This window comes from Anopheles maculipalpis, chromosome 3RL (assembly GCF_943734695.1).
Source record: "Anopheles maculipalpis chromosome 3RL, idAnoMacuDA_375_x, whole genome shotgun sequence".
In the NCBI taxonomy this organism is placed as follows: Eukaryota; Metazoa; Arthropoda; class Insecta; order Diptera; family Culicidae; genus Anopheles; species Anopheles maculipalpis.
Genome location: NC_064872.1, coordinates 82,787,424 through 82,813,282, shown reverse-complemented (window position 1 = coordinate 82,813,282; position 25,859 = coordinate 82,787,424). Strand labels below are relative to the sequence as shown.

At 44.8% G+C, this 25,859-nt stretch overlaps 4 protein-coding genes across 10 annotated transcripts; 2 read left to right on the top strand and 2 right to left on the bottom strand.

Moving 5' to 3' along the window:
• The first annotated feature begins 1,464 nt into the window (after positions 1-1,464).
• LOC126561625 (paternally-expressed gene 3 protein) lies at positions 1,465-7,730 on the top strand. Of its 7 annotated transcripts, none has more exons than XM_050217888.1 (4): positions 1,465-1,489; positions 5,091-6,637; positions 6,719-7,397; positions 7,474-7,730. In XM_050217888.1, exons 1-4 carry the CDS (start codon positions 1,484-1,486, stop codon positions 7,723-7,725), a joined length of 2,484 nt encoding a protein of 827 aa, XP_050073845.1. In that variant the 5' UTR covers positions 1,465-1,483; the 3' UTR covers positions 7,726-7,730. The 7 variants fall into 7 exon arrangements, with proteins under 7 accessions (XP_050073845.1, XP_050073848.1, XP_050073847.1 ...); XM_050217891.1 differs by having other exon boundaries at positions 5,091-6,800; positions 6,963-7,397; XM_050217890.1 differs by having other exon boundaries at positions 5,091-6,800; positions 6,909-7,397.
• A 1,620-nt stretch (positions 7,731-9,350) lies between these two features.
• On the bottom strand, positions 9,351-10,313 carry LOC126562811 (uncharacterized). Its single transcript, XM_050219394.1, has 3 exons — positions 10,023-10,313; positions 9,626-9,960; positions 9,351-9,543 (listed from the first exon to the last, which is right to left on the bottom strand). Exons 1-3 carry the CDS (start codon positions 10,311-10,313, stop codon positions 9,351-9,353), a joined length of 819 nt encoding a protein of 272 aa, XP_050075351.1.
• A 2,105-nt stretch (positions 10,314-12,418) lies between these two features.
• LOC126562819 (40S ribosomal protein S4) lies at positions 12,419-14,555 on the bottom strand. Its single transcript, XM_050219406.1, has 3 exons — positions 14,448-14,555; positions 13,671-13,929; positions 12,419-12,947 (listed from the first exon to the last, which is right to left on the bottom strand). Exons 1-3 carry the CDS (start codon positions 14,448-14,450, stop codon positions 12,421-12,423), a joined length of 789 nt encoding a protein of 262 aa, XP_050075363.1. The 5' UTR covers positions 14,451-14,555; the 3' UTR covers positions 12,419-12,420.
• A 551-nt stretch (positions 14,556-15,106) lies between these two features.
• On the top strand, positions 15,107-25,469 carry LOC126561691 (serine/threonine-protein kinase Nek8). Its single transcript, XM_050217986.1, has 8 exons — positions 15,107-15,823; positions 15,891-16,174; positions 16,234-16,526; positions 16,589-16,706; positions 16,770-17,403; positions 17,470-17,604; positions 17,899-18,002; positions 25,355-25,469. The coding sequence occupies exons 1-8, from the start codon at positions 15,107-15,109 to the stop codon at positions 25,467-25,469; spliced, it is 2,400 nt and encodes a 799-aa protein (XP_050073943.1).
• Positions 25,470-25,859: the final 390 nt, after the last annotated feature.

Here is a 25,859-nt window from a genome sequence, read left to right as displayed (position 1 = left end):
GGAACATATTATTAAGAACTTGCTCCAACGATCCAATGATCAATGTGCTTCTTTCCCAAGTTCCTGGGGTAAGTAATATTTTGCAAATGAAGTCGTTTTTATGATATAATTTTTTATTTGAAGTCTTTCAATTTCACTCTCTGTGATACATAAAAAATCTCAAAAAATACATTCACCAGCGGCGAATTCACTGGAACTCGTCCAGCAACGATTTTATTAAATCAAGGACGTCAGAAATGGCGGGATGAATCCTGCTGAGATCAAAACACCAAAGAAGAAAAAACCCAACATGGGCAAACTGATAATACCCTCATAACTTGTATCAATTAATTTCCTACCCTTGTTCTTTAAGTTCCTACCGGTATCCTACAGTATGAATCCCTTACACAATTGCACTTTTAAGTAATTCTTTACCTTCAATTTCACCAAAGAGTTCCTTCATCCTGTGTCTATCTCGCGCAATATGATGATGCAACGCCATTTACCTCACCTCTCACTACCAGAATCCCCAGTGCCAGTTGCTAGCACGAGTCGAATCTTTACCGCCACCGCCACTGAGGAGGGTTTACGCCGGCTAGGCAAAATCCGAATCCAACCGCACCAACTGTATCAAAGCACCAACCCACCGAAAGTACACACCGAAACAGCCTCCCTTTTGGGCCCGAACGCAGAACACGCGGTGGGGAGTTGCGAACGAGATCACTTTCCACTTCGCGGTTCGCGTTTGACCCCGCATCCGAAGCACTTGGTAAGGGAAGTATGCACCGTACGTGCGCGAACGATCGCGCAGCTCTATCGCACGCACACGAGTGTGTGTGTGTATGTGTCGGGTCCCGTCCAGGAAGGATACGCACCACGACCCAGCAAATGCAAAACGAGAGCAACCGAAGCAGCGAACTACACCCAGCGCACCCTCCCCCGAGAACCCTTTTTGGGGGGCCAAGATTCCGCACGCGCTGTGAGAAAACTGCGCACGAGCCAGCCTGCGTGAAGCACGGGCCGGTTGGCAAAAAATGGAGTGGGAAGTCTAGACTCCAAGTGGTTGGTGCTGTTCTGTTCCCACAGTTGGCGGGCGTTCCTTTTCGGGTGACCGGGTGACACTTCGGTAGTATAAAAGGGACCGGTGGGCTAGGCCGACCATTCAGTAGTAGTGTAGTAACGGCTCTACGCTCTATGTAGAGCAAACTCGCACCCTCATACAAGGACCTTTCCGAACAGGCACCATTTTAAATCTCTTTTTGGTACGGAACCGTAACGATATGGTGGCACAACAGTGACATTCGACGAAAGTTGTTGGCTTTTCAGTGTTCTCGATCTTCTCGTTCATTTCAGTGTGCAATTTGTGTAGGTGTGCATGTGTGCGTGTGTATGAGCTTAAGGATCCTGTGGTGACCCTTCGTGTGCTTTGGTGCATTCCCAGGTGTACATCCTGCGGGATAAAATAACTTCTGCAAAAGTGTTCTGTGTGTGATTTAGCAACGACATGAAGGTGAGTGTGAAGCAGAAAATACTGAACAGGACTTTGCACAGTGCAGTAAATGAATGTATGTGATAAAGGACAGTGTGAGTGCTGGATAAACAGAACTTGTTGGAAAAAGATTTGTGCAGAACTATTAAAAAAAAAACGTTTGTGAGTGTTTATGTTATCCAACAGGAACATTATCACCTACGCTACCGATCATGTGCAAGTGCGAAAAGTGTGCTCCTTGCTCGCAAATATACAACACCACACCTTATCAGGTTCCGGTCGGACTTCAACATTCGGCAGGTTCCGGTGTAATGCTTGATTTTCGGAGAGGAAACCGCGATTTTGGCGATCCTGACAGCAAAAATTCAAATCCAGATCGCATTGATCTGCCCGTAAAAGGCGCTCGGCGCACAATTTCACGGCTAGCACGGATTATCGCCAGTGGGCCACCGTGATCACGCGACCCGGCAGTGATCTAATTCACGGAGCACGCCGTCCATGAATCGTGAGCCGTTCGATTCAATGAAATCGAGAGTAATGCGAGCTCGTTCCCAGCTCGAGGCCACACAAAGCCTCACACTAGCGCTTCGGTCAAACGCGATGCCCTCGGGCACCCGTCAAACGGTCAGCAAGACCCCGTCGCATAGTACGACCGTACCCTCGCAACGCATGTTTCGTAGAGGTTGAGTGTGTTTCGCGACCGGGGCACCACCGTTGCGTAGAGAGCTAGAAAACATGAAACGAAACGATATCGCTTGAAAGATTCGAATCTGATATAACCCGCAACCGTTCGCATGCACATGCACGGTCCAGCATCCTCAGTGCAGCGCAACCTGATTCTAGGCGAGTGCTTACCTTTGCATCTCCCTTCTTCCTCTTCCTCTCACTTGTTGCTTCTCGTACGGGGAGTCTCCAACGGAAAGTGAACGCTAAAACTGGGGCCCGGTTATGTAAAGCAGTTAGGCGTTGGTACTGGACATATAGTCAGCAGGTACCAGTGGTACCAGCCCGATAACCTTACCACTGCACACAACGCAACGTATTAGTCATGTGGGGTGGAGCATTTTTTTTCCCTTCGTTTCCCAACCCTACCCTCCCCGAGAGTCGGATGCAGGTTGCACTGCAATATGCCATCGAGGTTATAATCGCCATTAAACAGTGCGCCAGGAATAGGGCGTTCTTACTGTAGGTTCTAACCCGTACGGCACTTGCCTCTATTGAATGGGGTGTTGTCAGCAAGATTTACGGTTAGCCATTTATTACCCCGCAAGGTGTAGGTCGCCCAACGGGAAAATGTAAATCGTTGGTGGATTAGTGCGCGGTCCGCTGATCGGTGATTGATGACAAATTTTCCGCCTATGTGCATCCGGTTGACGAAGATGGCAAGTGCAGATCAAAAGGAGGATGCTGCAAGCTTTGGGTCTTGGTGTGGGAAGAAACTGATCAGCTATGACGTTGCAAACCGGGTACATGTATGGTTACATGCATGGTATATGCGCTGCATACTGCAGCTATTGGCTCGGAAATGAAAGAACTCCTCGTAGAACATCATGTATAAAATGTTTGGAAAGATAATGATCGCATGATCTAGTTTCTAAGTGCAGCATAAGATTGGATTAAAAAAATCAAATCTTGAAATTACTGGTTTGTAGCTTTCTGAAAATCCCAACTTAGAACAGTCCTAAAAATGTCCGAGGAGGAAATATTCAGTAAAATATAGAGTTGACATAATTTTTTTCATAAAGATATAATTATCTCTAGAATGGAATAAGGATGACAATGTTCTGGATTATTCTATAGATGTCTTTTTCAGGTAGAATTAGAACCTGTGGCATATTTTGACTACTTGAGTAGCAAAAAAATGTTATTTTTGTTCTTTCAAAAACAAAGAAATGCCTGAAATGCCCAAACGAACCAAGAAATGAAAGAATTTGAAGTGCTCTGTAAACCAACAATAGAAATACTTGGTTACAAGTTAAGTATAAAAAAAAACTGTTTAAGATTTGTTCGGTTAACTAACGTGCAGCTTAGCTAAAATCTACCTCAGAAAAGTGGAAAATATTCAGCACACGTATCAGTTAAATGGGAGACTATAAAAAGGACTTTTTGTGCTTTTTGAACCGTTTTTAACGAGTACAATTTTTACTAATCCGACAAAAAGGCCTTGTCCTTATTGCTTACAACTAATGTACTAAGAAAAACTCCATTCACATTAGTTGGGAGACTTATCTCGAGTGTACTCGGTTGTTTCATTGCGTAATATTCCGTCATCCAAAGCCAAATTCGTGATCGTAGCGAGGATCTAATCGGGCATCATATCGGGTGTATGCAGACATTTTGTTGCTAAGTGTTCATGGATTACAGATCCATGTGCAAACTTCTGATCGTAGCGCGGATCTTGATCGTTTTCCATTTCGACTGTTCTTGGCTGCGTGCGATCTTGGAGTTCCTGATCTTGTTTGTGGCCTCTTGGGTTTGTCAACGAGCAAATTTTTTTACTACAAACAATTTTTCCTTACATAAACCCTAAAACTTCCTTCTGTTCTCTGGAAGATAGTTTGTTAATTCATTTATAAATTCAATAGACCACATCTGTAGCCCTGCTCAAGCATTCAAAGGCTAGCTCAATTTTAAAATATAAAATAAACTGAACAAAACAAGGACCCTCCCGGGCAAACGAACACACGGAACGGATACTTAAAATTTCACTTTCATTAAATACTACAATCTTGCAACGTGACGTGGCGTGATGCAAGGGTGCAATTATCATTCCAGCAAGATCTAACTGCATATCATTATCTATCTATGCACACATATCGCCACAATTCGATTTAAATCCACCCTAGGTAGGCTTCAATATAAAACCTTACCTCTAACCCTTCCTTCCTCACCACCTTAAGACCAAAGCTCAACACCGAGCATGATGAGAACTATCTGCACGGGGTTTGAAATTTAATTAGAAACCAGTTCCTATCTTGCTGGCACTGGCGTTGTGGTTTGCCGCTGGCGGCAAGAATATTTGGCAACAGGCTTCCCCGTGGTACACGCACCATAAACAGTGCGGCTTAATTGAATCGTCAGCACACGCACCCGGCGACTGCTGCAACAGTGAGTGACATTGCGACTTGCACACCGAATGTCACATGTTCTTGTAACGTACGCCTCACCAGAGATCGATCCGCAGCCACAGCCACTGATCTAATTTGGTCAGACGGGTGTAAAAACAAGTTCGTTAACCAGTTACCATGGTCCACCCCAATGCACGCCGCGATCAAGATTCGCAAGGCCTCATTGACTGGTGGTGCTGTGCTATGCGTAACACGATTGGAAGCCGTGGTATGTCCGTTGGGACGGTTTTCGCGGTGTGGTAGAGGAAAGAGGTCACGCATCGCTCAAGATCGCTCAAGAACTGTTTCATTCTTCTAACGACAGCTGATCTGAGGTGAAGCAGGTGGTTAGGTGAGGCGAGGGTGATACAATAGATCGAACGGATGGTGAAGGAATTACAAGGTTATCGCAGACATTCCTGATGGGTTACGATCCCATCGATCGCGCTACACGCACTACGCGGCTACCCTACATACAGCTCGTTAATGAGTCCTAACTATGGCTTTGGTTTCAGCTTTTCGTTGCAGTACTGGTTGCGGCTTGTTTGGCCACATCCAGCTTGGCCATCCCTGCCCCAGACTGTCCGCCGAGCGGACACGTCAGCGGCTACTCCTATCCTGCCCCAACGGTCCAGCTGTCGGTCGGCAAGGCGATCAACTCGGTCAGCGTGACGCCCGGTTTCTCGTCCTACTCGGTCGATGGTGAGGTGAAGTACGCTTCGGTCGGTCCCTCGTACAGCTCGTACGAAGCATCGCCAGCCTACAGTGCTTACGGTGCCTCCGGTGAAGATCTCAAGCTGACCAGCTACGAGGCGGGAGTGAAAACGGTTGCTGCCGCACCTGCCGTCACTTACGCCACCAAGTCCGCTGGTGTGGTGTATGCGGACAAGTCCCCGGCCGCTACCTTCGCCTCGGTGGTCCCATCCGTCAGCTACACGAAGACGGTCGCTGCTCCGGCTGTCTATGCACAGCCCGCTGCCCCGGCCTACGTCACTAAGGAATATCTGCCACCAACGGTCAAAACATACGCTACCCCGGCCGTCGCTTCGTACGTGGCCACTCCTGCTGTCACCAAGTATGCAGCCGCACCGGCTGTTTCGTCGTACGTTGCTACCGCCCCAGTCGTAAGCAAGTACGTGTCTGCTGGTCCAGCCGTGTCGTATGCTGCTGCTCCTGCCGTGTCCTATGCTGCTGCTCCTGCCGTGTCCTATGCTGCTGCTCCAGTTGCCAAGGTTGCCACGACCAGCTACGCCAGCTATGCTCCTGCTGCCAAGGTCGCTACTTATGCTACTCCAGCCTACGGATACAGCGCGTCTTACGCTCCAGCTGCCAAGGCTTATGCCAGCTACGCACCCGCTACGTCCTATGCTAGCTACGCTCCAGCTACGACCTACGCCAGCTACACACCAGCCGCCAAGGTAGCCTCCTATACCCCTGCCGTTGGATACGCTGCCTATGCGCCGGCCGCCAAGGTTGCCTACGCTGCCCCGGCTGCTAGCTATGCCAGCTCTTATGCCACCACTTCCAAGCTGGCCTATGCTGCTCCCGCCGTCACCAAGACTGTGGTGTCCGCTCCGGCTGTCGCTTCCTACTACGCTGCACCGGCCGTCACCAAGTACTCGTCGGCGCCCGCTGTGTCCACCGCTTACGTGTCGGCACCGACCGTCACCAAGTATGCCTCGTCCGCTGCCTATGCTCCGGCCGTCTCTAGCTACGTAGCTCCGTACTCTGCCCATGCCTACACCCCCGCCGTCAGCAAATACGTGTCCACGCCAGCCGTATCATCGTACTACGCAACCCCGGCCGTCTCCAAGGTCGTGTCCGCACCAGCTTACGCTTCGTACGTGTCCGCTGCTCCAGCTGTGGCTAAGGTTGCCGCCGTTCCTGCCGTCTCGACTGCCTACGTTTCCGCTCCAGCCACCGTCACTAAGACTGCTTACTCTGGTGCCTATCTGGCAGCTCCAGCCGTTGCTAAGGTGGCCACATCTTACGGTCCGGCCGTTGCTTCCTACAGCGCAGGTCCTGCTGTGTCGGCTTACAGTACCGGTGCGGCCTACTCGTCGTACTCCGTTGCTCCAGCCGTCTCCAAGGTGGTAGCCACTCCGGCCGTCGCTGCCTACAGTACCGGTCCGGCTTACTCTAGCTACTCGGTCGCTCCGGCCGTCTCGAAGGTATACTCGACGCCAGCCGTCGCTGCCTACAGTGCGGTTCCGGCTGTTTCCAAGGTTTACTCGACCCCAGCTGTCGCGACGTACAGTGCCGTCCCGGCTGTTTCCAAGGTCGTAGCTACACCGGCCGTTGCTGCCTACAGTGCTGTCCCGGCCGTTTCCAAGGTCTACTCGACACCGGCCGTCGCTGCGTACAGTGCCGTACCGGCTGTATCGAAGGTGTACTCTAGCCCAGCTGTTGCCACTTACAGTTCCGGCCCAGCCGTCTCGAAAGTGTACTCTTCTCCGGCCGTCGCTGCGTACAGTGCTGGACCGGCCTACTCTTCCTACTCGGTCGCACCGGCCGTCTCGAAGGTATACTCGTCCCCAGCCGTTGCTGCCTACAGTGCTGGCCCAGCATACTCTGCCTACTCCGTTGCACCGGCCGTCACCAAGTACGCCACGGGTGCCATCGCTAGCTACGCCACGTCCGGCGCTGCTCATGGATACTACTCTGCTGGACCAGCTGTATCGGCCGCTCACTACGATGGCTATCGTTATGCTGCTGCCGCTCCTGCTCTCACCACGGCCTACACCGCTCCTGCCACCGTCGTCAAGACTGTCGCTCCGACCACCGTCGTCAAGACTGTCGCCGAGAAGTACCTCGAACACTACGTAAGTATAGTGGGCCTTTGGGAGAAGCTTGCGGAACACACTCAAAATGACGATTGCTTTCTTTCCCGCCGTTCAGGATGATAATGCACGCTACGCTTTCGAGTACGGCGTGAACGACCCACTCACCGGTGATATCAAGCACCAGAAGGAGGAACGTGACGGCGATGTCGTCCGCGGTCAGTACTCGCTGGTCGAACCCGACGGTAACGTGCGCACGGTCGACTACTATGCTGACTGGGCCACCGGTTTCCATGCTACCGTCACCAACAGTCGGGACCAGGTGCACGCCACAAAGGTTCTCGGCAAGCGCGACACCGTGAAGGCGTAAGGGCATCTCTCTTCACTGGCCAGCTAGCTCCAGAAGAAGAAGCGATCGCGTTGCAGTTTGTTTGCAGCTTCACTGTACAGAACGTTCCCTGCATCACCCATCCCCCCACATCATACAGCCCACATCCATCCATTCGTCCCTCCCAGTCTCTCATTCTAAATCCGAGCATTGGAGCATAGGTTTAAACATCCGATAAGGCGCAAGGAGTTTGTTATTTCGCTTTTGTGTTTTAACGTTAATCACACCGTAACAGACTATCACTTTCCAGCTCCCTTCTCGCCCTATCTTGTCCCGTGTGAGCAATTGCTGTAAGAAAAAGGAAAGCACGCAGGCGAATAGATGATTTCAAACGGTTTGCTATTGTTTTTGTTCGATTGTTTTGTACGTATTACAATTATTTATTTTTTCTAATTGGGTGCGTGTAGAAATACGCACCAGCTTGGCCGTGTACGCATCGTCCTGCCAGCTAAGAATGTACAGGGTATTCATCAAAACACCCTTCGCGGCGTGTAATTAGTAGCCTGCTGGCACTGCCAGGCAAACGCTTCATTCGCATGTTTGACTCTGTAAATATACACCTATGATACACTACCGTACTCACAAATCGCGATCCATCACGATTCCATCACGAGCGGTCATTTTTGTTTGTTTGTTTTTTTTTGCTATTTGTCGATCACAATCCCATCCATCTCATCACGATCGTGTCAACACCCGGCTGCAGGGACGTGGCCCAGTTGCTCTATCATCCCGTACCTCGTTCCAGGACATCCATCAGGACACTTGCCGGACAGCCGTTAGAAAGTGCGCGCCCCATGTTATCTTTGTGATAGAAGTGTCATACAAATATATGTATTTTATTACTCTTTTTTTTTTAAACAAAAACCAAACACCTCAGATCTTGCGAGTGGTGCAATATTTGTTTTTTTCTACCGATGGAAACCGAAATCTATATCACAATTTTAAAGCTGTTGGTAGGAAGAATATATTTCTCTTTCATCTTTAGTCTATTGTGTAGCTCTTTATAGTTAGAGTTACGCTTTTCACGAAAAACGCTTTTCACGCTGTTACAAGGTATTTAGCTTGTATTAAATTTGAATTCATTATTTTACATTTTCATCTGCATATGTGTTCTTATTGTGTAGTTTTAAGGGTTTTGAAAATATTACATTGCAATTTGCCTACCATTAGGCGGTCAAAATCATGTGTATGTTTTGCCTACCTTTAGGAGCACTGTACTCAAATCTAACGTGTTTTTCTCTCCCCAGATGTGCACTTTTTCATACATTTCGTTGAAATGTACAATGAGGATTATTTTATTTAGTTAGACCATCTCGCAAGATTGACTCTGCTTCTGTTGCTTCATCTTTGGCTCTGCAAAACTTTACAGATTGACTTCCTTGTCTTGATGATACCCGTGGCAGGATTATCAGTCCTAAGTACGCAGAGATGCTCTGCCTAGCTTCTTTGATCCTCTAGTGCAATGCCTATTCACTGGCCATCATAATACAGATAATTTCATTCCTGAAAGCCAGATACCTTAAATGATTCAATATTTTCTAACAATAATTCCAGACCAAAAATAAAAGAACCATTAACGATCATACGAATTTTCTATATTTAACACACTAAACATTGGCATTCTCACGAATAAAAGCACGAATACCTGGAGCGGCCACGCGAGCGTACACTCCCGGCAGGTTGCCCAAGCAGAGAGGCGATCCCCAGGAAACGATACCGATCTGACGACCGTTGTTGGTCAGTGGGCCACCGCTATCCCCATTGCAAGCATCACGACCCGGCTCGCTAGCACAAATCATGCTATAGTGGCAAAAAAATATATCCAAAAATATATGTTAAAACTCCATCACCCTCCATCTAAGATAACACGTCCCATACTTACTTATCGGTAACGCTGGCTGCACCCCAAACGCCACGGCAGCTTTCCTGCGAGATAAGCGGCAAATCAACCGCCATCAGATTGATCGGCAGTGAACCGATGGCACTGGTCAGTCCCCATCCCGAAACGACGGTACGCGTACCGGCCGGATAGTCTGTTCCTTCGGGTGCCAGCGTAGCTGGAGCAATGTTCGCACCAACAAACGACGTCGTAATGCGGATAACGCACACATCAAAGTCCAGGCTACCGTCCGAATAAGACGGATGGTTGATGATTTCAGCCGCTTGGAACAAAATGCCTCCAGCCGTACGATCGGTACTTCCACCACGCAGAGTGATCTGTAACATACGTGCCCATCAACGATTGTCCTTTTCATCTTCGCTTGATCCTCACTACTTACCGCCGTAACTGGTGGTGCTGGGAACGTACAGTGAGCCGCCGAAAGCGCAAAATTGCTCGAAATTACCGACGCACCGCAAATGTGTGCCCCATTCTGACGCAGCGACAGCGTGTACGGAAAGTCGGCAATGTTTGCCTCAAATCCACCGACAATACGTTCGTTGGTGTTTGGCGCAAGCGGTAGCACTAGTCCACGGGGAAGACGACGCTTTGTCAGGTACAGGTCTTCCTCCCAACCGGCCAAACTGGTGCCGATCAGCAGCGCCACAATGAACAACGATTTCAGCGCCATAATGTTGGAGTTTGATGCACGATCGCCAAATAACTACTGCAGAATAGGACCGAGCAGCGTGTTTTGATTCATTCTGCTTAAATATTGCTACCAGGTCGAACGGGGCCACTGATAAGATATCTGCACTGCTGATGAAACAACTAATCGTACAAACGCACAATACCACCGGTAGCTACAGGATCGGGAAATCCTTCTACGTCAGATGTATTACAATTGGAATCGATACGCTCCGTGCATATCTTATCGTTGTCGATTGAAGGCATCATTTCCCAAAAATATTTGTAATCCAGAGATTTGTCGATACAATCAGTGATGGGTTTGCAAATATGGAATCGATAGTGATGCTCGAATTGCGATACAAATATCCTGATGTTTATTTTAATGTACAAAAGCAAAGCTATTTTTTTTCAGTTTTTCTCATTACTATTATACAAGGAGATTTCAACAAACCTAAGCTTCCTCTATTTCGGGTTCGGCACACGTAAGGCGGTTAAACGAAAATCTTCGTTGATGTGTCTTGATTGCCTAACTATAGGCGTCAACAACAAACAGGAGATTTTATTTGGGTGCAATTTGCATTTTCCGAATATTTTCGTATAAAAATTGCAGCATTTGGTGATAAATAAAGCAACAATAATATTGAACGAAGGCCAACCTTAAAATCTCGATTCTCGAAATCTCAAAGCAAAAGCATGGAAAAGTAGAATGCATGGTTGAATAACACTGGCTCACGTTATAAACAACGAACACGTGCGCAGTACCCGCTCGAAGCTTTAATATTAATTTACCCACCAGTAGAATTTGTTTTCTATGTTGTTAAAACGCTTCTATTCAAAGACTTTCGTGAAAAGCAAGAAATGGTATTGAAATACATATCACTTCTTTATTGCAATTAGTTAAAACTCGAGCAATTAGTAAATTGAAGAAAGATTTTCGGGAAATACTTTAATCAACATAAGTAGTAGATTACTTTCTCCTTTAAAAAAAAACCCTGAATCGTTCAATACATTCACCAACGTAAATAGTAAATGTCTCCAAAAAAACAACGATCAACGACAGCTATACACAACGTAAATCTGCCTTGCAACGTACCGATGCCGATGCAAAATATATCCGCAAAACAATAAATTGATTCAAATTTGTTTCCAGTCGTTGAGATCAATATTTGCGTTTGCCGGAAGAAAGAAGAACCACCGCAGAGAGACAATAAAAATCGTCTTTATGCTACAGCCGTGCCTTTCATTGTATTGATTGCGTCATTTCACCGGTATAAAAGGGCTCCAATTTGGGGGCTTGTTCATCACACGTGTTTCTACAAAGCAAACCGCAACAAGCAAAACTACAAACTTCCAACTTCAAAAATGGATCTTAAATTTCTGTTCGCTACGTTCTTCGCCCTGCTAGCCGGTGCCATGGGACAGGTGTCGGTAAATTCCGTCGAATCGGTTGAATCGGTTGAGTCGGCTGCCTCAAACTCCAACGAGTCGTAAAGAGTGGAAAAAAGGATCCTGTACACTGGACAATTCGGCACTATCGATCACGGAAAATGGCGTTACATTGGTGGATTGCTGTATAAATAAAGCAAATTATTCAAATTAATCATTCAAGATGATGTTGGTTTCTGACAATACGGCACTGGACCGTCATATTCAATTGTAAATAAATAAATGATGTTGGTTTCCTTTCTGTTGTTTAACAAAATTGTTATTGTTTGATGTTGCAGTAACAAAGTTGTTACTGAGGCAAGTAGCACTCGTGTTTCTTATTGGACATCCTCCTAAGACTACGCCTTCAGTATACTGACAACCGACCCACGAACCCAACGTATCTTAATCGCAACCAGAAATAATCCTTTTCTTCCATTATCGTTCCAAAACAACAAACCATTTCCATTTTTGTGTATATTCTAGGCTTTATTATGTTCCAGCATTTCAAACGGGATGTAAACATTCAAATACGGAACACGATTCTCCTTCCAATCCTCGCTCGAACCAAACGCGCACACGGAATTGTTCGCCCTGGCTGTTTCTTCCGTTCAGCCAGACACACCCACCACTCTCCCTCACCACATACATACACCGTACGGATGAGCGCACAGACCACCGTTTTACTGGGCAGCCTTGTTGGCCAGTCGTCGGTCACGCTCCTCGGCAATGGTCAGCTTCACACCCTTGCCCTTCGGCAGCGAGATGTACGCCTTCGTGCTCTTGCCGATGATGAACACGTTCGAGAGACGGGTCGCGAACACGTGTCCGGTCGTATCCTTCACGTGCACAATTTCGAACGATCCCGGGTGCTTCTCGCGCAGGATCACCGTACCGCAACGACCCAAATTTCTTCCGCCCGTGATCATGCACAGATTGCCCGGTTCGAACTTGAGCACGTCCAGAATCTTGCCGGTGGCGATGTCGTACTGGATCGAGTCATGCTGGTGGATGACCGGATCCGGATAGCGGATGGTGCGTCCGTCGTGCGTCAGCAGGTACGGTACACGCTTCGGTCCGATCTGGACACGTTTCACCTTCAGCAGCTTGTACTTGGCCTCCTCGCTGGTAATACGATGGACGGTGAAACGTCCCTTGACGTCGTAGATCAGGCGGAAGTATTCACCGGTCTTGTGGATGTTGATCACATCTGGAAGGAAATGAAGAAGGAAGAGATGATGAGTAAAGGAAAAACAATACAATAAAACACTAATGGTACGCGTCCCTCATGAAGGATTGTTTCCCATCATAAATGTTATTGATAGACCATGCCATTGGTAAATGTCTTCAATGACCGTCGATGGGGTGTGTTTTGCTCTGGCCATATTTTTGACAGATGTTACTTATTGTTTCGCGACATCTGCTTCGATTAGGCCTAAAAAGTTGGAACTGTGCTTTCTTTTACCGCCGATTTGCCAGTCAAATTAGATTCATCACATTTTCGAGGGGACTTGGTCTCCCGATATTCATTTCCTTGACCAGATCTCGCTTACACGAAACTAGCGAGTTGTCTTGAAAGATTGTTCTCCATCATTAATGTTATTGATAGGCCATTCCATTGGTAAACGCCTTCAATGACCGTCGATGGAGTAAGTTTGCTCTGGCCATACTTATGACAGGTGATGCTTATTGTTTCACTACACCTGCTTCGATCAGGCCAAATTTACGTTGAAATCATAAATGCGGTTGTTCCTTGTTAATGTGCCATTCGAAGATACACATCCCAGTAAAATGTTTCACTTTTGAGCTCATTTACTACTTTTTCTCGACATTTTCCCTCTTCCTTCTGCTTTCCTTTCACTCATTCACCACTTCGAAAAGTTCATTATTCCAGCTTTCCCAACACTTCTCACTTCACCATCGTAATACGTACCCATGAAACCGGCCGGGTAGTTCGGATCGGTGCGAACCTTGCCGTCAATCTTGACATGGCGCTGCATCACGATCTTCGTCACCTCGCTGTTGGTCAGAGCGTACTTTAGACGGTTACGCAGGAAGATTACCAGTGGCAGCGACTCCCGCAGCTTGTGTGGGCCGGTGGACGGACGCGGCGCGAAGGTACCGCCGGTCTTGTCCAACATCCATCCTCGTGGAGCATTTAAACGCTTCAAATGTTTCTTCGGTCCGCGCGCCTGAAATACACCATGAAAAGTTATTAAGAATAGTGTTGCAATACAAAAACAATCAATTAAAAACACATTGTGCTGTGCGAACTGGAGTGAATGGAATTGACCCGGTGCCGCTGCCTTCTCTTCTTAACCTACCGGGGCTCTCGCTCATAGCGCGCACATCCAGGGCTGTTCCACCCGGTTTTACTTCACAATTTCACACACAATATCACACCCAGACCCAAAATGCGATTCACCAGCATCTCCACAGTAAGCTGCATTCCGTGCGGAAAGCAATATCGCCAAGACGCGTGTGAAATGATCGCGAGCATTCTTCCATCCGGCTTTGCAAATATCAACAATGTGGCACCTTTGTATCTTTGTTTTCTCAGACAAAACTACCTTTCACCCGCTAACAAACACAACCCACGCATTCCTCTACGTATTATGCCTTCGTTGATGGTCAATTTCGGGGCATTTATTGAGGTTTTATAGGTCAAATTCCATATTATTCACTCCAAAACTCCGCACACGTTACTTACCATCTTGATAGTTCAGGGCGAAAAGAAAACTACAAACGACAGAATGCCGGAAGTTGTCAAAAAGCGTTCAGTGGGTGCCGGCTCTAAGGCGCCCTCTAGCGGTGGTTTTAGAGGCGGGTTGTTTGTTTTCATTTTGAAATATTTTTTTTTTTGAATATATTGTTTGAATATTCGATGGATTCAATCAAACAAAAAAAATAAAATAAATTTTATGTTCGACACGCCACTGGAATTTTATTTCAGCTAATAAAACATAAACAATATGTTTATGAAACCGACAGCGCTCCAGCAAAATAGGTTGTTGGTTTGCTGTAGTATTTTCACTGGAATAACCCTACGAAGCTGTCAACCGATGCTGTAGGTGTTGAAAATGCCGTTAATAAACATGTAATACAAAGTATTTAAATCTAGCTAATGAAACAAAAAAGAAGCATGTAAACTCATATATTGAAACCATTTTTCAATTTCTTTCTCCCACCAATTTTCATTCTACATAAATGGTTTCAAATGCATGTACAATTACAGCACTTGCGCTCTGTGATAAGCATCATGTGTATATCCATGGCAATGATAATCCCACAACAAATCAGTTCATTGTTGGATATCTTTTAGTTGCTTTGTGTAAATTAAGATTAGCAGTATTATTATATTCTAATCCGATGGAGCTCAAAGAAATACACCGAACATGTTCCCGTAAACCAAACACTGACCAATCCATAGCCAGCTATGATCTATCAGTGTTGAGCCGCTTTCAAAATCTTTCTTTGTTTGTCGGAAATCCCGCCCAGAACATTACATCCGATGTACCAAACGCGAGCAGCAGTCATACAACGCAACACCAACATGCACTTGACCTGACTGGCTATCGAAAAATTCGATCCGTAGGTCAGGGCTCGTTCGGCACTGCCATCCTGTACGAGCGGCAGTCCGATGGGCAACAGGTGGTCATGAAACAGATAGCTCTCAGCAATCTTGCCAAACCAGAGCGCGAAATGGCCATGAACGAGGTGGAGGTGTTCTCGAAGCTTCACCATCCCAACATCATAGCCTATCTCGGTTCGTCCGTGCGTGGCGATCTGCTGCTGATCGAAATGGAGTACGCGGACGGTGGAACGCTCGCACAGATGCTAGCCGAACGTAACCAGAGCGAACCCCTGCCAGAACGGTTCGTGCTGAACATGTTTGAACAGCTAACCAGTGCCATAAGCTACATGCACTCGCAAAACATTCTACACCGTGATTTGAAAACAGCGAACGTGTTTTTGCACGGCAAGGGCACGGTAAAGGTGGGCGACTTTGGTATTTCCAAAATCATGAACACTAACGTGCACGCACAAACGGTGCTGGGCACGCCCTATTACTTTAGCCCAGAAATGGTAAGATACGGTGTGAATTTGTTGGACCCATGTGTTAAATTGGATTTTTCCTTTTGGCTGGACACAGTGCGAAGGCAAGGAGTATAATGAGAAGAGTGACGTTTGGGCGCTGGGATGTATTGTTGGGGAAATGTGCTGCCTGAAGAAAGCATTCACGGCCACAAACTTGTCCGAGCTGGTAGGCAAGATCATGACGGCAGAATATGTGCCTCTTCCTACGAATTATTCGGAATCCTTGCGCCACGTTCTGGGGTTAATGTTTCAAATCGATCCGATCGCACGACCCTCGGCTTCGGAACTGCTACAGTATTGGATTCCGTTTATCTACAGGAATTTGGGATCCTCAGAAGGGTAAGCTAAGAAAGCTAGAGTGTGGAGATGTTATAGAAAAGTCATTTTTTCTTCTAAAGATTGCAGGCCGAGAGTTTCACTTTGAATACCAATAATTCCGAGCACCTTAAGACCAAACAAGAAAATAGACAGTCAACTGTAGAAAGTAATCCCAGCTCATCTGTGAATGAAGACGCATCAACGGCTCTGATTGAGGCGGATTTAAACCACAACGCGCCGTCTGAACGTACCGTCCTCTATCAACTGCATTCATTCGGTGCATCCTCCTCGTTGGCTCCGTTACATCTACCGCCAACGATAAGGATCAAACAGATAGTAACACGTGGTCAGCATTTTGTTGCTGTCATGGAAGGTACCGACAGAAAATGCGAAAGATATTTGGATCACTCTCTATACCTGATTTTTTTCTACAAGATGGATCCGTGTACAGTTGGGGAGAAGGAGATAAGGGACAGCTAGGACACGACGCACTCGAAACGTGGCATCATATCCCCATGCGAATCCATGCGATCAAACACCGTAAAATAGTGAGGTAAGGAAAGTTTGGAACTGGCCCACACAGGAAGGGATGTAATTCTGACCTGTGTTCTACCAGTGCTGCTGTCGGTGAGGGATATACGATTTTCTGCACTGCTTCCGGAACACTTTTGGCCTGCGGTGACAACAGTAACGGTTGTCTTGGCCAAGGAAACAAGGCACCATTGCTGGTACCGACACAAATCAACAAGCTGGAGCACATTCCTATCGTACAGGTGGCCAGCGGTACCACGCACGTGTTGGCTCTTACTGAGGGAGGCATCGTGTACAGCTGGGGTACTAGCGGTAATGGTGCACTAGCGCTTGGCAAGCGCATTCACGTGGCCCTAGAACCGGAGCGTGTGATTTTACCACAGCTGGTACAGAACGTTCGGGAAGTGTACGCTGGACCGGACTGTACGATACTCATCACACGTCAGGGTGATTGTTACTGCTGTGGAAGTAATGCCGGGAATCGACTTGGTCTTGGACGAAAAGTTACGAGCACTGCTACACTGCGAAAGATCCAGCTCGATGCCAACCGTCCGAAGATAGTTTCGGTCAGTGTGGCAGAAACACACGCGGCCTTTCTGATCGAAGGCGGATTTCTGGTAACGCTTGGTGATAATACCAACGGACAGCGTGGTGTTGGACATAAATGTGAACTGCCTCAACCATCGATCGTTCGTCAGCTGCAGACACGATACGTGTTGGTGAGTGATCTACTACCCTGCCCAGTCTAGAAGTAAAAGCTTTTAAAACTTCCCTCATGTTTGTAGAACGTAAAATGTAGCCAAACATACACCGTTGCAACGACGGATGATAATTGTGTCCTGCTGTGGGGAACGCGCCTTGGCACACCGGACAGCAATGAGGAGTCCAGTGGATCTCGTGGTAGAAATACTAATGAGCAGGTAACTAGGGACGCTTTTTGCTTCTTTTATTACACAGAAAAAGGATAACTACTAATTTTACAAATCAAAACGTCCAATTTCAAAAGATTTGCTATGCGGATTGCATACCTTTCAGTGCCTGAATAAATGTTTTCTGCATAGTGTATGCAATCCGAAATACATGTCCTCTTAGTGTCGATCTTTTGAATTTAGAATTAAATGTGATTTTCAGGATCAGTTTTGTGTATTATCAACTTACTTCAATTGCTTTTCGAACATAAGATGTAATCAAACACATTTTTTGCTCCCCAATAGCGACCTTCCTTGGCCACGGTTGCCAACAGCACGACGGCTTTAGCAAACATTTTAACGTCGCTCTACAAACACGAGACCATTCTCAATCCTGCAGACGTACTGGCGTAAGTGCACCTGCAAACTGAGCACACACACACACATGCTGGGCACGCTGTTTTGCTACTAATGTTGCACATGTCTGATCTGTTTGTTCGCTATTTGAAATATATCATTTTTGTGGTTTTTTAAAAAAACCTAAATAAATAATTATTTAACGTTTACTACATCTAAACTGTGTCACCAATAATGCTACAAACTGTCTCATTTAACTAACCTGAACCGAGAAAGCATACTTACCTACTAACTCGGCTCATAAATTCAATCTCAAACTGCATATTTGCTCAAGTGTTGTACACCGGTGCGCTTATTTTGGAAGGATGCAGCATCAAGAAGATGTTGTTGAACACGTGTGTTTGCAGTTCTGGACCATTCGAAGGAGGAGCGATTTTGTACCGAATCGCTATATAAATGCTCTCCTTCGGTGGTTCAATCATTACATTCGTATCGATACTCTACGGTGTAGTGATATTCCCTCGCAACAACTTTCTAATACAAAAATGATCCGCCATCTCATCGTTGTTGTGTTTGTGCTTTCCGCACTAATGTGCGCATACGGTAAGTGATGGCGACAGATTTGAAATCTTTTCCGTTGTGCACTAACAGTCCGTTGGTTTATTTTCAGCCCAAACTAGCGCCAGACCAGCTACTAAGGTACCGCCAAGCACTAGGGCTCCTCCGGTCTGCAGGAAAGGCGAAGTGTACAAACCATGTAGCAGCCGTTGCTCGGAACCAAAGTGCGCTGGTAAAGTACCCGTGTGCAAACCAGAGTGTACCGCCGGATGCTTCTGCGCAACCGGCTACGCGCGTAATGATAAGCGTATCTGTATTCCTCGCAACTTGTGCAGTTACAAAAACTTTTTAGGTTAAGGCGCTAAGCTGTAGTGAATAAAACGAGATGTATGTAAACTGTACACTGCCAAAGATTCATACTGTGTGCGCGTAAGGTTCGTCGCTAATGGAAAAATGTCACACTGACTCTTTGGCTGAGTTGGATTCTGTCTGGAATCTAGGGCTGTAGCAAGTAATCGTCCATGACCTCAACCTCAAACTGTACGTTTGTACAAGTGCTGTACATGGGTGTGTTTTCGCATGCATTTTTAAAATTCGGTGCCATTCATCAGGTTGATGTAGATCGTTTTAATCGTCTTCATGGCTTTAAAAACCTTCTATCTGGGTCAAGCCAGCCATCTAATGGCTTACTAGGGTTACTGAAACCACGTAGTTGGATAGTCAGTCCTCACTACGGGGAGACGGTCCGTATGGGATTTGAAGCTCGGTCCTGCCGTTTGAAGACCGGTGCCGTTGTTACCTACACCGTTGTCGGCCATCTACTAGCTTACTAGATTTACTGAAACCACGTAGTCCGGATGTGATTTGAACCCCGGTTCTGCCGTGTGAGAAGGTGAAACAACAACGGCGCCGGTCTGTTTGGTGTTTGGCATTAATCATACTCTATAAATATCTGTACCTCTTCCTCGCCATTTATTTTTGGGATGTATTTCCAACCCAGAAATGGATTTAAAAACACAACAAATGTCCCAAACGTAACACAAAACAACAACAGAAATTGAAGTGTCTACCTTCCATCTTTGTTCAGCTGCATTCCATACATTCCCATTGCTAGTGTCTTGCTAGCTCAACAGGGAATGGTTGTTACGGTTCAATGTAGTATATAAGACGTCTAGTAATGTCTTTCAAAACCATCATTTGGCAAAGAAGTCTGCTGTAGAAACACAAAAAAATGTTGCACAGACTAACCGTATTAGCTGTTTTGCTTTGTACGCAGCTAGTGTTACTTAATGGTAAGTGTGAGAAGCAAATGTGTTGGTAACGAAATTTCAATGATGGCCAGAAATTTGTTTCTGTTTTTCGATCGTACCCTAGCACAAACCAGTGCATCCGTCAGCGGGAAGTCAAGCTGTGGAGCAAACGAGACGTATCTTATATGCGGTAGCAAGTGTAACGAACCAAAGTGTGGCACCAACATAGGCAGGTACTGTCTGACAGTGTGTCAAACCGGATGTTTTTGTTCTCCTCGTTATGCACGTAACAACAATGGCGTATGTGTGCCATATAAATCCGTTGTGAGATGTTTGAGTCCTTAAATCCTAGCCGGTTGTGTGTCCACTGTAATATGTGCGTAAATTGGTAAGTTGCTCCCAGCAAGCTTATGATCGATTCCACTGTTTGTTATGTAAAACCAACAACAAATAAAATCAAGCGTTAAAATTACAGTAAATTATGCCAAAAGTTTATAGGTAATTTCGATTTGATCTTGTTGGAAGAGAGATGAAAAATTACTTCAGTAATCAAAGTCTCTCCAAGTCGTTTTACAACTTACTGGTAGCGTATAGCTACAATTTGCATACTTTCTGGCGCACACAGAGTGCCTGTTTTGCATAACACGACAACATTTCTGATACTGCCAAAATAGTAAAAAACAATACTAGAACAAACAAAACATCCATTTGTTGCTTTAAAATAGCACCTCAAAGGCACAAACATTGAAAATATGGGGTCTCACACAAAATACGTACCTGTATCTTTGTTCAAGTGTGTTCCATTACTCTTCTGGTTCTGCGAACTGGATGCTGCAACTATTTTTGCCTTACCTTCATTTTGCTATATAAAAGCGACAGCGATGTGCCGCCAAACGTATCATTTCCACGACGAATTGGTAGCATCATTTTATCGAGATGTTTTTCAGACTGATCGTTCTAGCTGTTGTGCTTTCGATGCAGCTACTGCTGCCTGATGGTAAGTACCGGTGAATGCTTCCTTCACTGGTAGAGGTTTACGTATTTATTTCTCCATTTCACGGCAGCACAAATAACGGAGGCCGGAGGCAAAAGACCAATTTGCCCGCGAAACGAAGAGCTTTTGAAATGCGGCAATAGATGTATGGAACCGAAGTGTGATGCAGCTTTCCCCACTATATGCCCAACAGTTTGTAGCGATGGCTGTTATTGTATTTCTGGCTATGCGCGTAATAGCAAAGGCATCTGCGTACCTTACAAAAAGTTCACTAGGTGTGCGGATCCCAAAAAACCCAGAACTTGTACGACCATTGTCAGGTGTGCTTGAATTGTGTGAAAAAAAGAGAAGAATCCAGCAATTGGAAGCAATATTGTAACACGATTAATGAAGATCAATGAAATAAAACCATGAGTGGCGTATAAAGCATGTTTGAATTGCCATTTTTCAGTATCTCGTGTTAAGTCGCGTGTATATCGATATCTGTAACCCGGTCGTTACCCGCTCCTGGTGAGAATTTACCACAGGATTCCTCATAGTGATGTTTTTCATATCACACATTGAATAGTATGACCGGCGAGCTCCAGTGATGATGTTACAGTGGTGAAGGTCTTCACATGGCAGGACGGGGTTTGAAATCTCATCCGGACCGTTCCCCCGTAGTGTGAAGATTAGCCATTAGATGATCGGCTTAATCTTAACAGGTCGTTAAGCCAAGAAAAAGAAGACACGATACAAGCAATGCGTTAATTCTAATCGAGCAGTTTGACGATTCACCATCAATGTTAACAAAGTTTGTTTCACTTGTCTCTCGCTTTGGTTACCCTCTTTATCTTTTATATCGTATTAAGTACGGGACAAATAAACGTATGGTAGCATAATTAATAAAAATTTGTCCCATTTCCATTTTAAAACGTTTCTGAATGCAACAATTCTTTTTGATTAAGTAAAACACTTGGGAAGTATTTAAACCCTGTTGGAAGATAAGTGTACAACAGCTATTTGAATACCTTCCGGCGGCACCAAACTGCGGGTTGTGCATTGTGTATACTTTACATGAATACAGTTTTCTTAAACTCCCAGATTGTACAAAAAACATTTAACCAAACAATACATCTATTTGATCGTAAAGGAAGAAATAAAACCGAAAAGGCATAAATATCGCAAATATGGGTTTCAAACGAATACGTGTTTTGTATTGGTTCAGCTGTATTCCAATATCCTCCTTCCTTTCCCGGTTGAATTTTGTATATAAAAGAGGCACTAATGTGCTGTCAAATAAATCATTTTCAACGTGCATTTCCTGCTACAACAATTTCCCGACATGCTATTCAGACTGATCGTTCTAGCCGTTGTGCTTGCGTTGCAACTACTGCACGTGGGTGGTAAGTAACGGTGTAAAGGAAATTACTTCTTGCGGATTTAACACATATTTTCCGTTTCTATTGTAGCACAAACACCCGGCGCGAATAGAATACTTTGTAGGAGAAACGAACAATTTATAAAATGTGGAAATAGATGCCTAGAGCCGAAGTGTGGTGAGTCTCTCATCAAGTATTGTCCAAAATCATGTCAAGAGGGATGTTATTGCAATCCTGGATATGCGCGTAATAGCAAAGGCGTCTGTGTTCCATATAAACGAGTCAATAAATGCTCGGATCCTAAAATTCCCAAAACATGTACGCCCATAGCTGTTTGTGCTTAAATTGTCTATTCACAAGCGCGCACAATACTTCGTCGGTAGACGATAAATGAAAATAAATCTAACTTTCAATGCATTTTAAAATTTCTGGTAGTTTTTCATTTATGTTGTATTAGCCAACCTTGTACAACGTTGGTTTGAAAAGTTGATTTCGACTGACTACCCGTCCTACATAGGAAGCCCTACGTGGAAAACCTACGTGGTATTAGCAAGTCTAGAAAGGCGTTAGATGATCTGCATGACTTAAATACCGAACAAAACACATATACTTGAATAGGCAACAAAACAATCTTGTCCTCTTTCTATTTTTAAATTTTGATCAAATCAATAATTCATTTGGATTAAGTAAAACTCTTTGGAAGTGTTTAAATCCTCTTCGAAGATAAAAGTATAACAGATATTTGCATACCTTCTGGCGCTAACTCGAGATCTTTGCTGAGTTATATCAAACTGCGGGTTTGCATTGTATATAGTACTTTACATGAATGCAGTTTTCTTATGCTCCTAAATCGTACAAAAACATTTAGGCAAACAATACATCTTTTTGATCGTAAAGGAAGAAATAAAAGCAAAACGGCATAAATATCGTAAATATGGGTTTGAAACGAATATGTGTTTTGTATTGGTTCAGCTGTATTCCAATGTCCTCGTTTCGTTTGATGTTAGTATTCGAGTATTGGATTTGTAGCGTTTTCCTTTCCCGGTTGAATTTCTCATATAAAAGAGGCACTAATGTGCTGCCCAGTAAATCATTTTCAAAGTGCATTTGCAGCAACAATTTTCCGACATGCTATTCAGACTGATCGTTCTAGCCGTTGTGCTTGCGTTGGAACTACTGCACGTGGGTGGTAAGTAACGGTGCGAAGGGAATTACTTCTTATTCTATTATGGGTTTAACATGTTTTTTCCGTTTCTATTGTAGCACAAACAAATGGTGCAAATAAAATACTTTGTAGAAGAAACGAACAATTTGTGAAATGTGGAACTAGATGTGTAGAGCTGCAATGTGGCGATTCTCTCTTCAAGTATTGTCAGAAATCATGCCAAGATGGATGTTATTGCAATTTTGGATATGCGCGTAATCCCAAAGGCTTATGTGTTCCATATAAAGGCAGCGTTAAATGCACGGATCCCAAAAATATCAGAACTTGTACGCCCATAGCTAGCTGTGCTTAAATCATCATTTCACACGCGTGCAAAATGCTTGATTGATAGACGATAAAAGAAAATAAATCTAGCATTCAATGCACTTTAAAATTTCTGATTGTTTTTCATTAATATTGTATCCGATTCTACAAGTCAATAAATAAGCAATACTTCACTTTTGCTGGCATTTATCTATCAAATAATAGCATAAGCATTAGGGCCTCCGACAATTCATGTGGCAAAGCTTCCAAAATGTTTGAAAATTGTTGAAAAGTATGGAAAAAGTCTCCAAAAAATGGAAAATGTTTAGCAAAGGACACGTCAGATATCTCTGTTTGCTGCAGAATAGATCGTTCCAATATGATCTAAACATCATGTAACAATATGGCAAGCGCGACGCACACATGTATACGTACACGTACTGTATCTTCCGCATTTGTTCAGATGCTATTTTCTCACTTGATACGACATCCATAAGGGAAGCTTTGAACGTTTTAACTTACCTCCAAGGTTCGTTTGAAATCTTCATTTTGAAATGGAAATAATTGACTGTATGGAACATGTTTTTGCATAGACTGATCGTTCTATTTGTGGTGCTTTCTAATTCATGCAGCCACTAATTCTCAGTGGTAAATAAAGATCGCAACGCAAAAAATTCCCAATGCAATCAGCTGTATAACATGACCGTTGTTTTCGCTCCTTCGTCAGCACAACTTCTGCACTGTGTTGTGTTCATGACGCCTAAATGTAGGCAATTACATGTTGCAGGAGTAAACCCTAAACATTTGGTTACATTTGGTGATCAAATTTGAAGATAATCGGTTCAATCTCAATTGTTATTTATAAAGCGCCAAACATATGGCGCACAAATTAAAGCAAGCACGTGCGCTTAATGTGAACAAGCCCCCCTCCCAATGGATCTACATTTTGATTGTTGCGACAAAATGTTGGAAATTGGGACAAACAACCATAGACCGTGCGGGCGAACGTTCGCACTTGGCACAAACCGTCCAGCTGAGCAATCTTGAGCAAAATTCTTTCTTGTGCATGTGTGTGTGTGAAATCCCATCTCTGAACGGAAAATTTGAATTTCTTGTTTCGTGAAATCTGGCGCATACGAAAAACACGCGTTTGTATATATAAAACAGACCCAGACGAGTATATGGCCATTCTTGCTGTGTAGCGCAGACTGTTACCTTATCTTCCCATAATGCAAAACAAAGTTAGCTTGCTGCTAGTGATTGTGCTTACGGTGCTGGTAGTGTCTGTGACCGGTAAGATTTGGGTGCAAATTAGCTAAACTTTGTTGCACGATCAACTCATCCATCCATCTACTCTACTGATCCAAAAATATAGCACAAACTCCACAACCCATCAGTCAAAGGCCACTCTGCAGACGGGGAGAAGTTTATACAGATTGTGGTAGCAGCTGTACCGAAGCGAAGTGCAATTCAAGGAAAATGGTTTGCCCTGCCGTCTGTGGTACGGGATGTTTCTGTAGGCCTGGTTATGCACGCAATAATAATGGCGTTTGCGTTCCGCGATATATGTGTGTGTTAAAAAATTACACGGGATAAGCGTTGCCAGCCAAAAATAAAGTGTTCAAAAAAGGAAGGATTAATTTTTGTGTTTGAACTTTATATCATCTAGCACATCGCACTATGCTACCCTTACACCTCTGCTTTAGCTTATTTCACGCGAAAAAGTGGATGAGTTCGGTGAACATTGTGTGAATTGTTAACGTTTTTCCTTCAGATTATACTCCTCCAAGCAACAGCAAAGCGTAGGATCGTACGTTAAGCTACTGGACGTGCATCCGTTGCAGCACAGTATACTAGTGCTGGTTGAAACCAACTGTCCGCTTGTGTAGACTTCACCTAAAAATAGACGATCCATAACAGAGGCCACAACAAAAACACATTGCACCTCATGAATATGTATCAGTTTAGAACGTATTTTTACCAATAAAACACACCCTGCAGGACACATTGTGATTGAAAATTGGTTTAAGTTGTTTCATAAGCCGAAAGAAAACAATGCGGAATAATGTACCAACACTACTGGGCAGGATTCTTTCCCAAAGCTACGCAGCCCACAACGCGCCTAAATTTATGCAAAAGGGCATCTTCAATCAATCCGTTACGATACGAAACATAATGGTAGAGAAAAATTAGTTTTTCAGTATTTTCCCCCCTATATTATCTCACCTAGTTCTTAAAAATAAATTCAAACAGCTTACCTTTCCATTTTCTTCTTTTAT

Coding starts and splice junctions, on each gene's coding strand:
- LOC126561625 (XM_050217885.1), top strand. Junction 7,398..7,473: donor AGAAGTACCTCGAACACTAC/GTAAGTATAGTG, acceptor CCCGCCGTTCAG/GATGATAATGCACGCTACGC.
- LOC126562811 (XM_050219394.1), bottom strand. CDS start 10,313: ATGGCGCTGAAATCGTTGTTCATTGTGGCGCTGCTGATCGGCACCAGT. Junction 9,961..10,022: donor CAGCACCACCAGTTACGGCG/GTAAGTAGTGAG, acceptor CGTATGTTACAG/ATCACTCTGCGTGGTGGAAG. Junction 9,544..9,625: donor GCAGCCAGCGTTACCGATAA/GTAAGTATGGGA, acceptor TTGCCACTATAG/CATGATTTGTGCTAGCGAGC.
- LOC126562819 (XM_050219406.1), bottom strand. Junction 12,948..13,670: donor CTACCCGGCCGGTTTCATGG/GTACGTATTACG, acceptor ATTTCCTTCCAG/ATGTGATCAACATCCACAAG.
- LOC126561691 (XM_050217986.1), top strand. CDS start 15,107: ATGGAGCTCAAAGAAATACACCGAACATGTTCCCGTAAACCAAACACT. Junction 17,404..17,469: donor TGCAGACACGATACGTGTTG/GTGAGTGATCTA, acceptor TCATGTTTGTAG/AACGTAAAATGTAGCCAAAC. Junction 17,605..17,898: donor GTAGAAATACTAATGAGCAG/GTAACTAGGGAC, acceptor GCTCCCCAATAG/CGACCTTCCTTGGCCACGGT.